Source organism: Tuber melanosporum (assembly GCF_000151645.1).
Source record: "Tuber melanosporum whole genome shotgun sequence assembly, scaffold_32, strain Mel28".
Lineage (NCBI taxonomy): Eukaryota > Fungi > Ascomycota > Pezizomycetes > Pezizales > Tuberaceae > Tuber > Tuber melanosporum.
The window spans coordinates 218,632-231,129 of NW_003298997.1; the positions used below are offsets into that span (position 1 = coordinate 218,632).

At 48.6% G+C, this 12,498-nt stretch overlaps 1 protein-coding gene; it reads right to left on the reverse strand.

Moving 5' to 3' along the window:
- Nucleotides 1-4,073: 4,073 nt before the first annotated feature.
- GSTUM_00007143001 (uncharacterized protein) lies at nucleotides 4,074-5,829 on the reverse strand. XM_052355781.1 has 1 exon: nucleotides 4,074-5,829. The coding sequence occupies exon 1, from the start codon at nucleotides 5,170-5,172 to the stop codon at nucleotides 4,909-4,911; it is 264 nt and encodes an 87-aa protein (XP_052211748.1). The 5' UTR covers nucleotides 5,173-5,829; the 3' UTR covers nucleotides 4,074-4,908.
- Nucleotides 5,830-12,498: the final 6,669 nt, after the last annotated feature.

Sequence of the window (12,498 nt, forward strand, 5' to 3'; positions counted from 1 at the left end):
GCTCATTCTCTCTTTCCCCGGGGACCAGCAACTATGATACCTAAGACCAGGAATTCTCAAGCCACACACAACTGCTCAGCCATCCCTTCTGGGGGCCCACAGAAAAAAATCAGAAAATTTATTCCCACACAGACCACAAAGAAGCCGAGGTTCCCGTGCCCCAACTCCTGCAGTGTAACTGAGCATCAGATGCCACGAATTTCAAGGCAACTTGCTTCCTAAAACAGCCGTTTTTTCTCCACGAGAAGGATCCATCGCAACCGACGTTCCACAATCCAGATCTCTTCTTCCACGCTGGATTTCATCGGATGCAAAGGTTTGGGAAAACGCGTACGTTGTATGATACTTCAGCTGCGAGTACTATACATTGCCTAGCAAATTTTTTATCTCCTTATTTGGCGTGTAAGTCTCCCAATCAGAAGCGTTGTGGTCCTCGAAAAAGCTCCGCGGTTTTTTTTACGCGTCCTGCCTACAGCCACCTTGCCCACTTTGGAGTACAGTGCTTGTGTGTGTAACGAGGGGAATGGCGCTTCGGACCTGGGGCCGTCGGAACCGGGCAAGGCCCGTACGGGCCGGAGCTCGTCAAAAGCGAACAAGTGGTATGCTGCGCTTACGTAGTAACTAGTACGGTACCAGTACTTCTTCTCCAAGCCCCGTTTCTCCCTTGCTCATACAAATCACCGGCTTTAAGGGCTTCAGTAAAACCGGAAAGAGGAATATGAGCGGAATAGTTATCCCTATTTCCTTCAAACCTGGGCTTCCCCGGTGTGGGGCCGCCATCTTCCTATCATATACCGGTATCATAATTACAGTAACTTGGTCTGGGGACATCCCCTGGCTGTACTAGGGCAGTAGCGACCCCTACCCCTATATCTTTGTCGCATATGGTGGATTCTGTCCACCCCTCGATCCCGAGTGCGGGTCCCAGCCTTCGGCCCCGGGGCACAAGGCAGTGAGAATCATGGCAGGGGGCTTACCCCCCCGTCGGCAAAACCAAATCAGGGCATTGCTTTACAGCAGAGCAGAAAACAAGGGCAACTACCCAAAGACCCGGTTTAAATGAAATTAATTCCCCACCCAACCAAAGTTCTAGGTAGTGAAGTGCTTCTCAAGAGCTAAAACAGCGATTCTAATAATAAAGAAATAGGATAGGAATATTGAATTCCGGTGTCAAATATGCCACTCCTCCAACTTTACGGACGGGCTTGACTCACTACTCCGCCCAAGGCACCGTGGCTCACTCGGATGCGTGGGGTAGAATCAACTCAGCAACGCTTCCCTGCGCTATTTCCGGCTGGGTGGTGGAGCCGCGGTGCTGCCGGGGGCTCGCACGCCGATCTGGTTGACAAATAGCCCAAGCACTTGTCTCTGCCAATGGGTACCCGGGGGGCAGGGGTCATGAATTTCTATGGGCGCTCAGGTACGGTACCCAGGGATTTTTTAGCCAGAAATTCTGCGAATCCCTACTTCCCGGTACTCACTGCCCAGGACAAGTAACACTTGTTTCAAGCAGGAAGCCTTAGTACTGTACATTCCATGTCCTCCCTCACTAGGCATTGGCGGAGAAAAGTGGCATAACGCACTGCAGCCAGTCGGTCGTGCGGGCATTAATATTAGATTCAGACCTTTTGCTTACAGCATAACATCAGTAGCTCCCCCAGCCCAGTCTGACAATTCTAGTAGGGGTCCCTTTTCTTATTCTAGGTTTCGCATTCCAATGAGCCCAATCCCCCGGTAACTCGGCGGCACCTGGCCCGCCACAATTCCCCCTCCCCCACCCGGCTCAGTGCCGTCTCGCTAAATTAAAGGTGCAGTTGTAGGCTCCGACCCCCGCTTACCAATTGATGTCTGTATAAATACCCTTGCGCTCCGCCATTAATCACGTGAACTTGCACACAAACAAAAGTCCCACGACAATCCCAATGTGCGAAGTCCTTGAATTGCGGACTGTAATACCAACTTGGTATTCTGGTCAGGAAGAAGTAGCGATGAAGACGCCGTGCCATATCTTGGGGCAAAAAGCGCCACTTTTGATATCTCAAGGATCTGGGCACCCAGAGAAAAAACAGCCCGTTGTGCGAGGAAGAAAGGACCAAGTGCGGAGGAATAAGGCTACCGGTTATCATATCATACATAGCGAGCTGATACCCTCGCGATGTGTGATCAGTTCCCCACCCCTTCCTAGGCTTTGGATCTCCACCACCAACTGTACACCATATCATAAGCAACCGTAGAACAAACCGATTATCGTAGGTTTTTTTTTTTTTTTTTTGCGGAGAAAGAGAGAGAAAAGGGAGTTGAAGGGTGTTGAATGAGTGGTCATTACATTACAAAAAGGCCGGTATCGGCCGTTTATTTTTATCCCCCCAGGATTATGCGCTACTACTACTCCGTTGCTGCGGCCCGCGGTTCCCCCGAAGGAAAGAGACAAGTTATCGTACGGTATTTCGCCGTTTTTTGCAAGGATAATCACGGAAAATTATTACTCCGCTCCAGTAACAAACGAGAGATCACACCCCTCCCCCCCCACATCAAACTGATCGACAGGGGCAAAGGGGAGTTATTAAAAGATGTGGATGAGAAGAAAAGAAAAAACCGGCAACCTCACTGTATAAAAAATCATATTATGTTATTGCTTTTTCGTTTTTTTTTTTTGCTGCCTACCGTATCCTACAATACAAATCACAATCCCGCCCATCGCAGACTTCCTTTTGCTACCTACCGGTACCGGTACTCCCCACAGCCACCGCGCGTTAATCACCCATTCTCTCCTCGCCGACGGGGTACGACGGTACCGTACGTATCGTACCGTATCGAGGATGGTCCATCTATCCAAGTAGTACAGTACAGTACAGTACATCATACCGAAATCTTTTCTAGGGTAGGAGGCAGTGGGTGAATTCGCCACTCATATTCCACTGTGCACTATCCATCCATCCAAATGTACAAGTATTACGGAAACCAACCTATCCAAACCCCACGAGACCAAAAAACAGAATACTTGAAAGAGAGAGGAAGAAAACGGTCAAGTTACACAGGATCAAAAGACAAAAACTAACCTCCTTTCCAGCCCTTGACAGCGAGATCTACCGTTTACATACGTACGCACGCACGCTATCCACCGCCGCTCACCTCGACGATAGGTACAGTATTCGCAAGTCGTACAGGTATGATAATATGATAACTTGTGATGGTTGACGACTTGCCCCCCCCCCCCCCAATCAAACTCTCGCATAACTGTACGATATTCTTGGAAGAATGATAACTCAACATTTCAAGAGGAAAAGATCTCACTTATCATACTTTGTAATGGTTTTTTTTCTTTTTTTCTCTTTCGAGTTGGTGAGTGCCCTGCCACTCACTCACTCACTCACTCACTCGGTACGTTGACTGGTTGCCTAGTTATGATAATTTATGTAATTGCCTTAGCGTACTGTACCTTCTGTCTCAGAATTTTATATCCCGAGAGAGACGACACACACACGCAGAGAGAGAGAGAGGATACTTTGAGAACTTTGCAACTTTACCGGTATTATATTCTATCATACAACTGTCAGAACCCTATCGCTTCCTTTCCTGACTGTCATTATCATAATATCATACAAGTACCATAATAGAACGTGTACAGTACTCGTACGAGTTGAGAACTTGAGATAGATTTAGCGACGGGCTAATGCTAATAAGCGTTTCGCCTCTTTTTCCTTTCTTTTTCTCTCCACTAATCGGCCTCTCCCAAGACATATGGCACAGTACAGTACCGGTACGAGTACAGTACAGGTACAGCTATTGTGCTGTCGTGGCCTTCCGGAACTTGGTTATCATAGGTAGGCATCATAGGCAGCCCCCCCCCCCCCACCAGGTTTCAGATGGGGACAAAAAAAATTTACCGGTTATCCGAGACATTAGATTTCTTTGTGATGATGATGCCTCATAAGCCTTGAGGTCATAGGATAATACAAGTATGTACCGGCACCGGTACCGGTATCCTTTCACACCCCCACTCTCTCCCCCTCTAGAAAAAACAAAGAGCTGGTGACCCGGGTTTTGTACTGTTGAAGGCCCCTCACCCCCACACCCGTTCCTCTGCCCGTGACGGCTACGGTTCGGGATAATAATAATATGATAGATAATCACAGCCCTTTTTTTCCGCAAAAAGAATGCTTGGGAGGAGGCAGTTCACTCGGTTTCCACAAATAAAAATGAGACCCCCCCCCGAACCGTGAGGTAGGCATAAATAAAATAATCCCTGACTAACGCACTAACACCTTAAAGTGAAAAAAATAAAAAAAAAATAAAAAAAAAGTCCTGTGGTATAACAAAGTTATGAAAAGAAGACAAAGGAGAGATGCAAAGTAGCGATCAACCAGAAAGAATGAAAGAAGAAAAACTCCCCAACCAAAGACTCCGACAGCTCCAATTTTTGCCCTACTAGTATCCATTAGAGGGTGAAAATAAAAATAAAAATAAAATGATAACAAGGAAAACCAAGAAACCCATGTCATTTCCCATTCAATCGTGTATCGAAAAATGCCTCGTAAACGTTTGCGTAAAACATTCCCACGCTATGAAGAAACAAGTTTTCCGCGTCCCGCGTGAATCGTAAACCGCTCGAACAAATCGAAACCGCAATAAGATATTTCCACGGATTTCGACTGATGCGTGAAAAATAAAAAAACCATGTCGGAATTCGGATCTTCGGCTCGTCAATGTCCCCCCGCGTTCTCTCCTCTCTTTATACCGGTATGGTGCTCATGTTCTCCGTTCACTTCCATTACCCTCCCCCAGCCCATTCCTCTACCATCCCACCCCCTCCACCTTCCGTATCCCCAAATGCCAATTCAAGAAAATTCAGTTGAGGAGATCCTTCCCAGCCGGACCGCCGGATAACTTGTCGAATTGAATGCGGGTTTACCGCCAGTGAACGTTGTAGCGGCCGGATTCTCCCGAACCGCCAAAACCGCCGGTACTGCTGCTTCCCGGGAAACCTCCATAGTTGGGAGCGGGGCCAGTGGCCCAATTGGCGCCCGAATGATCGGGGCAGGTATGACCGACAAGGACGGTCTTGTCCTGAACGGAGTGGCCGCGGCGACCATATGCGGAGCACTGATCGATACCATGGGTGTAGTAGACGCACTTGCACACAGCATAGCGTTCGACAACTCTCATGCACATATTGAAGGGTGTTTTTTTTAAAAAAAAGTGCTTGAAGTTTAAAGAAGGTAAAAATTAGGTAGAGGTAGGTAAAGAATCACTGAGTGTGAGCGACTGCAATTGAATATCTGCTCCAAGTATCGCCTGGTGTATGCGATTCCTGAAGGAAAGGGAATTAGAAAGAGTAAAAGTGGTAGTAGAAGCTGTATAGAAGGACGATGAATGAGTGAATCGAATGTATTTGAGGGAGTAGAAGTTAAATGCTTTTCGAATGTAGCGAATGTAGATTGGTGTGCGGCGAAGAACGAGGTGAGCACAATGGCGGCGAAACCACGAGCATTATATACACCAAAAAGCCACTTGCAGAGCTCGGCATACTATGGAAATCGGTCTTGGGAGGTGGAACGTGCACTGAATGATCTGGACAGGACATGCATCTGCTCGATCCCAAACAAGTTGAGGTGCAAAGTCCCAGAACTCGCACAGCCTACCTCGCAAAAAAAAAAAAATCGCAATGTAGTCATCGCGGGCTCCACACAGCAGTCATCGGTAAGTTTTTCCCCGGGCCAGTTTTGGTTGTGTAGGGAAAGTAGGGACGTAGGGAAGCTATGCGAGGGTGACTGAGGGGAGTGGGAGGGGAGGAGGGCAAAGGTGGGATGCAGTCACGTTGCGCCCTGGTGGCCTCCATGTCACCAGTCCGTACCCGCAAAGAAGCGGGCATGCAAGTGCAAAGCGTAGAAAGTGATCGGGTGGTGGGGCATGCATAGGTTGCAAGGAAGAAAGCCGATGGGGGGTTTCCCATGGTGCCGGTAGTCGCCAATGGTTGGCTAGAGTATGGTAACGCTCAGCTGTTCTTAGGATCAGCTATGCGTGGTCTCAGCTCCCTGTGGGAAAAGAAATGCCAGAGGTCTGGGTCAGATTGGGCTGGAAAGCACCCGCGAACCAGGAATGGAAACTGCTCCATGCTTGTTTCTCGCGTGGAGAAAAACCGATCTCTCATCTGTTCTGCAAGGTACCAGGAGAAACGCCAAAGTACTCGAGAAGCATGTTTCCCAAGCCAGAAGCGGTCTCTCCGCATGGGTGGAGTTGGTCGGTGGGGGGGGGGTGGAACTCAGCTTTGTAGGTATCAGGTCTTGGACCGGAATGGTATAGTGCGGTTGGCAAGTTTAGGTGAGGCGAATTTCTGAATCCGGTCGGGCCCAAGGCATTCTGGCGGCTGAGCCACAGATCTTTGGTGATCCCAATCGCCGGCGCCACGGGCCGGTTACCAGCCCATCGTTCTCCCCAAGCAACAGAACAAACCAGCGTAGTTTCATAAAATAATCGGTTTTAGGCTATAACATTCAGGTTTACTTGTACGGTACTTCATGGTCTATTGAAACGGTGGGAAATTTTAGCCACCCCCGTCAGTATCTAAGACAGAGGTTACTAAAGCTAACCTCTCTCAGTATTCCTCGGTGATGATGTGCGTAGGTACAATCATATAGCTAATATTAAATTTAGCCATGGTGCTTATTAACCCATGTCTTCGAGACCCATGGGGGTGGCACAAAATCCTCCCTCTTTCCAGAGCCCAGGAGATACGGTACTTGGGGTGAGCGGAAATGTCCACATGCCGCTACCAAACATGCACCGACATCAACAATCCACATGAACGGAAAAACTGCGAGATCTGTCTAATGAGTTTATTTGGGTCTCTCCAACCCCGGGAAGCCTCTTTTTTCTTATTTTTACAGTCTTTGGAGACATGGCTATGGTGTAGGAGTTCACTGTCGCGAGTTGCCGCTTATGGGAATTTAATCTCACCCTAAGTACTGTACAGTACAGTACTGTACATCTTTGGTGTGTCTACTAGTATTATAACGGTGCAACTAAAGCACAACTCCCCCCTACAGACAGAAATTAACATTCTAAGCGGCCACATTTCTGAAAACTGTTGGGCCTTTCTGTTCCGGATGGAAAAAGTATCATGTCCTTAGTTGCTTGCGGGCACTGCAGTCTACTGTAAGTAACTATCGCAAACTCAAGAGGATACCGCAGCTGGCTGGAACAGCTTTTTTCCGAGCGATTTAATCCGGTCTCTTACCTGTTGTCGCAGTCAGATTCACTCATCCCTGCACATGGCCGCTATTACTAGAGAATGATGTCGCGAGGGTCTAGGCCTAAAATCACGGCCTTCACACCATTAAAGTTCACAAATCGCCTATCATAGCCTGGCTCATATTAGACCCCGGATCCTAGCGAAAACCCCTACAAAATTCCAGGCACTGCTGAAGATCGTCACCGGTAGCTGTATTGAAGCTTCATCTGAGACTTACCATCGGCAAAGCTTGCTTAGCGAAAAGCTCGGAGGTCTTCAAAATCAGGATCCCTGGCCAGGTCGCGCGATCGCTGAGCGTTTTCTCGTTGCGGGTGTAAGCCGCATGGTATGTAGCCGCTCATTCGTTTGCGATATTCACTTTCCCTACTTTTCTCTCTTCCATCCCAGCCCGACCGCTCACTGCTACATGAGCATCATGCAGCCCTGCGGACGCACAGCCGACCACTAGGGAGAGCCCGAAATGCAGGTACAAAGGGCAGAATGCACACAACCGTAGAACACAAGCCGCACCGCCAATAGCATTAATAGCGAAAGAAAAACAATGACATACGCTTAGCGCTAGAGCTTACTGCCATCATTGGAAATCAAATCCTCGTGGTAATTCCAAAGTCTCTGCTAAGGCGAGGCCCGCCTCGCCTTGGGGGATAGCGCAAGTTTCCGGGATTTGGATCCGACACAGAGTGAGCAAATGAGAGTCATTAGCAAATGCACCTTCAGGCTACTCGAGCAGAGTTGGAAGTGGTTGCAAATGCATGCTTGATGGGGGTACTCCCCCCCCCCCCCCGGTAGAAATAGCGAACTCTCCGAAAGTATCCCCATCGCATAACTTAAGCAATGTTGGGGAGGCGTTTCACGAAAACCCTTGTAACTCCTTTAGACTACTGGATGCGTGGCATTGGCACACTAGCGGTAGTAGCAAGGCCTGATTACCACATCGTCAACAACATCACCTTTTCTCACTCGCGGAATCTGTGCCGTACCGAGAAACCGATGCTCACCGCATTCTTTGTTTAGTTTTGAGGGGCCAGCGCTCATCCTTGCGCTCGAAAGGACCATAGTAGCCCTAGGCAGGAAATATGCAATCCAGACCCGTCCAACGCGATATAATCATCACATACCGTAAAGTCTCTTGAAATCCACCATGTCCGGTCACTCCCGAGCTGGCGCTTCGTCAGAGCGGAGATGGTGGATTTCAACAGATTTTACAGTACTCGGGGTGGCTGGGATCTATGTATAATTGGCTCTTCATCAGTTGACACAGCGGGAGAGTTTGCCTTGCAGCTTCCCCGAATCGACATATTCCATCAGTTCAGACAGCGGGAGAGTTGCCTTGCAGCTTCTCCGAATCAGCATATTGCATTAAGTTGGGACCGGACTCCGTCTGAATCTACCGAATTCTCCTCTTCCCGGCGAAAGATGGAAATTGAACACAAAAATTCCCCCCGTAATATAGGGGCGATCTTCTTGGTCGTGTTCCAAGGTACCCTCATGGCTTTTGTAAAGAGGCGGGGAGCCAGGCACAACTGCATGCGGTACTCCTTGTCAAATATGCTGTAGGAATGCTCGTGGTACATAAATTCATACCACCTTGGTATGTAGCTCTCGTCTGAAAACTACCATAAGGCATTGGCGACTGAACGAGTGGGAAGTTCGGGCGTGGGAAAAGTGGATAGAATCCTCAGAAAGTTTACCCACACCCTAACACTAAACCAGGAAGTTCTGGTGGCGAAATATCATAAAATAAAACTGCAATGGGTCTCATACGTACTATTTTCCCGACCCCTCAGCACCTGTTCTGGGCCTTGAACCCGCTTGCCGAAAGCTTTAGCTTCCATTAGACATATTTCCGGTGTTGGGCCTGATGCCTTCGAGATCTTTGCTGAAGTTTAGTCATAGGGCACGCAAGTCAGGATCTTTTGCGGGGGCTCAACTCCCCGTGATCAAAACCGCGCACTCCCAAAAGCCAGGAAACATGCAACCTATGCAGTAGTGCTCCTAGCCCCACAAAACGATATCAATTCGCCTCAGTGTCGGTATTCTTCTGCTTGTCTTCATCAAGAGCGGTAATAAATGGGGTACCAATAAGCAAGCGGGGGGCCCTCACCCCACGCAAACCCGAAACACCTAACCAGCCCTGTCCCTCCCCCTGGGCTCGTGCCTGAAACATAAGTTCGATACAAGTAGGTAGCATACCGGTAGCGATACATCAGGTAGGCGTGGCAAGCCTACCATTCGCAAATGTGTCTTTCTGCAATTTTCCCACTCAAGAACTTTTGCGAGTCTGCCTTACTTGAACTTGAGCAGTGTAGCCTTGTATGACTGTTGCCAAGAGACTCGCTTACTCCATACGTAATATGATAACTCGCTTATTGATCGTGGCCGCTGCAGTGCAACCGCTCTGAGGAGCAGATCTCCAGATCAGACACTTTGCCACTGAACCTATCGGAAATATCAGGTGTTCTGTTAAAACATCCCGCGGTAGCCTATCTCCAGGGCGCCAACCCGATGATTTACGGAGCTCAATTGTTGATGGGGCGCTCCATAGTCATTCAATCAGGGGGACCCCGAAAAACATTAGCTACCGTTGCCCCCTAGTTGCGCCTCGCGATGAAGATCTCTTAACAAAAGTGCGAAATGTCCACTGCAAGCCTCCTCTCACTCAAAATTCACCACCACGTCAATGGGGACGAGGCCACTACCGCTACCGCTGCGATTTCCACCAATACTTAGTACGCTTGGAAAAATGACTACTCCTTGCGAAAAGAGTGTCACTATATTCTCACTAAGCGTGACTCTAAGATTGAGGCTCAGCTGCGGAACAATCTGACGTCAAAATCCCCGTAGAAACCATCGCTTTGGAGCCGGAGTATGATGAAGCCATGAGATCTGTATCCGAACAAACTGGTCCCGGTACCCGATAGAGAAATAATTCCCCATTTTCAAGAGAGCGGATGGAACTGAAGAATCTTGGTTCTCGGGTGTTTCAGAGGATCATGGGGGTTGCCAAAGTCAGTGGCTTTTTTTGTCTCGGCAACCGGTGGACCATGCCACGCGCGCACGCCCTACGAGTACGATGCTGTACCAAACTTCCCAAACTAGGTATCATACCAGTACGAGTACTGCGGGAGTCTAATACGAACAGAACAGGTTTTGATAATACTGTAACCCTGGCTCCGCTGCGCTGTCAACCAGCTGACATGTATCATCACACGAGACCAATGCTTGAACCAAGGAAGGGGGACAAAATAGTTCCTAACCCCGCCCGCTATTCCTCCGAAAAATTTCTCCAGACCATCACTATGGAGGGGAATTTCCCGAAAATAGTAAGGAACAATAAAAGTCATGGTCCTGTGCGAAAGAGGAGGCTTTTGCCGTTGTTATTCTCTTGGCGACTGGAAACCGGGACGGAACGAAGCGGGTGAAGTACAGGTACCGGCATTCCAGGATACTGGTACGGTGCAAGTACTTTCTGGGGGAATGTCTTGAATTTTTAGGGTTACTAGACATGGGCAGGGGGGCCGGAGGTCACCGAAAGTTGGTATTGTACCCCTCCTTCGGTCTCTCTTTGCCTATTATCCTCTCTCGGCGACATCCTGAGGTCTTGTATGATTTTCGCTGACTTGATATGTTACAACGCGCTGAAAGTTTCGTCTGATAGGACCAACCTACTGGGCCCCGAAAAGAACTGAATCACCTCGGGAAAACCTAGTCACACAGCCTTAGGGTGTCGATATGGGATTGTTGTGTGGTCCTAGGTGGCTTGGTCTATAGGCGGTATGTTATGTTGGGGCATATCCACAACATCTGCAGATCTCCGTTTCGCAATTTAAGATATTTTATTGGAGAGGACACATGCTAAATATACGATCCTAGTTGAGCTTTACCGCCAGGATACAGAATATCCTGTCCCAGGGTAATGTATCCTATAGAATCATTGGATACGGCAACTCTATCATGACAGCTTCTCAGCCCGGATTGGAGAACTCAAATGCACTCTTAAATTAGGTTTGGGAAGGCTGTAGACTGCGAAGTCCTCGCCCTACTGCCTTCCCCGAGTGATGTTTTATGAATGCACTGGGGCACAAGTTCCTCAATTAGCTCACGAATTCAAGTCATAGAAGCAGGATTTCCTGATGGCAGTTTCACTGACTCAATTCTGGTCACTTTTTATCCCACTTTCTCTGGAAGATGTTCCGGTGGTCAGAGCGGATAGCTATTGACGGTTGGGCTTACCCCTCATGGGCGCAGGGTAGAGACTGGCCGGACATCCCGCATATGCTTGTATATATTCATACTTGCGTTAAAAACCATGATTACTCCAATTGGGCTTGAAATTACCATCCCATGTTAACAGGGCAGAGTAATTCTCCTCCCGCAATAACCAACTCCGAGCACGACGCTGCCATGCATGTGCCGGGACGTGCCACCAGGTAAGGCACCATGAAAACGCCTTTCCTCAGGGGACAACTTTCGAACACTAGCCGATCTCTGTTGAACATACGTCTGCCACTACACACAAAAGGATGCGGGCGTTGAGGGCTTTTGCTTGTGTATTCGTTTCGTCTCCTTCCCCCTTACCCTCTCTCACAACCCTCATCAGGTTTGACTCTACACTCTTTGTATCATATCATTATCATACTTGTCACATCCGGTCCCCCCCCCTCCTTCGATCCATCCAGTTCTGTGAAACCTCGGCTCCGATCATTGCCATTCCACACAACATTTCCAACGGTTTCGACCGCTACTCCCTATCCTATCACGATGGCCATTTATAGTTTCATTCAGTGGTTCAGCTGGCTAACCCTAGTCTGCATTCCCCTCGTATGGGGCCTTCTGACCAAGGAACTGAAAGGTCGCAAGGTGCCAGCTAAATTATGTCAAAAAAACCGGTTAAAGATTCCATTTTCAATTTCGTATCGAAATTGAGCAATTGCCCTAACCTTTAGCTAAGAAATATCTATTAAGGATTATGCCATCAATTAGCCCTTGAGGGGCAGGACAATTCTGTGCTACGCTTGGCGGTGCCGGGAAACTATTTGAGCTTCGAAACAATGTCTTATATCATGTTTTGCTCGACACTCTACCCCAGGTTTTTGGTCCTTTGAGTGGGTCGGTTGTGTTTTACTGTGTTCCAAGCGCTCCGCACAACTGTCCACCCCCGCCAAGTCACGGAGATTGATCTGTACGTACCATACAACTAGAATCTGCGATGGTAGTAGGTGAGGTCATGACGTCAACCTCACATT

Coding starts and splice junctions, on each gene's coding strand:
- GSTUM_00007143001 (XM_052355781.1), bottom strand. CDS start 5,172: ATGTGCATGAGAGTTGTCGAACGCTATGCTGTGTGCAAGTGCGTCTAC.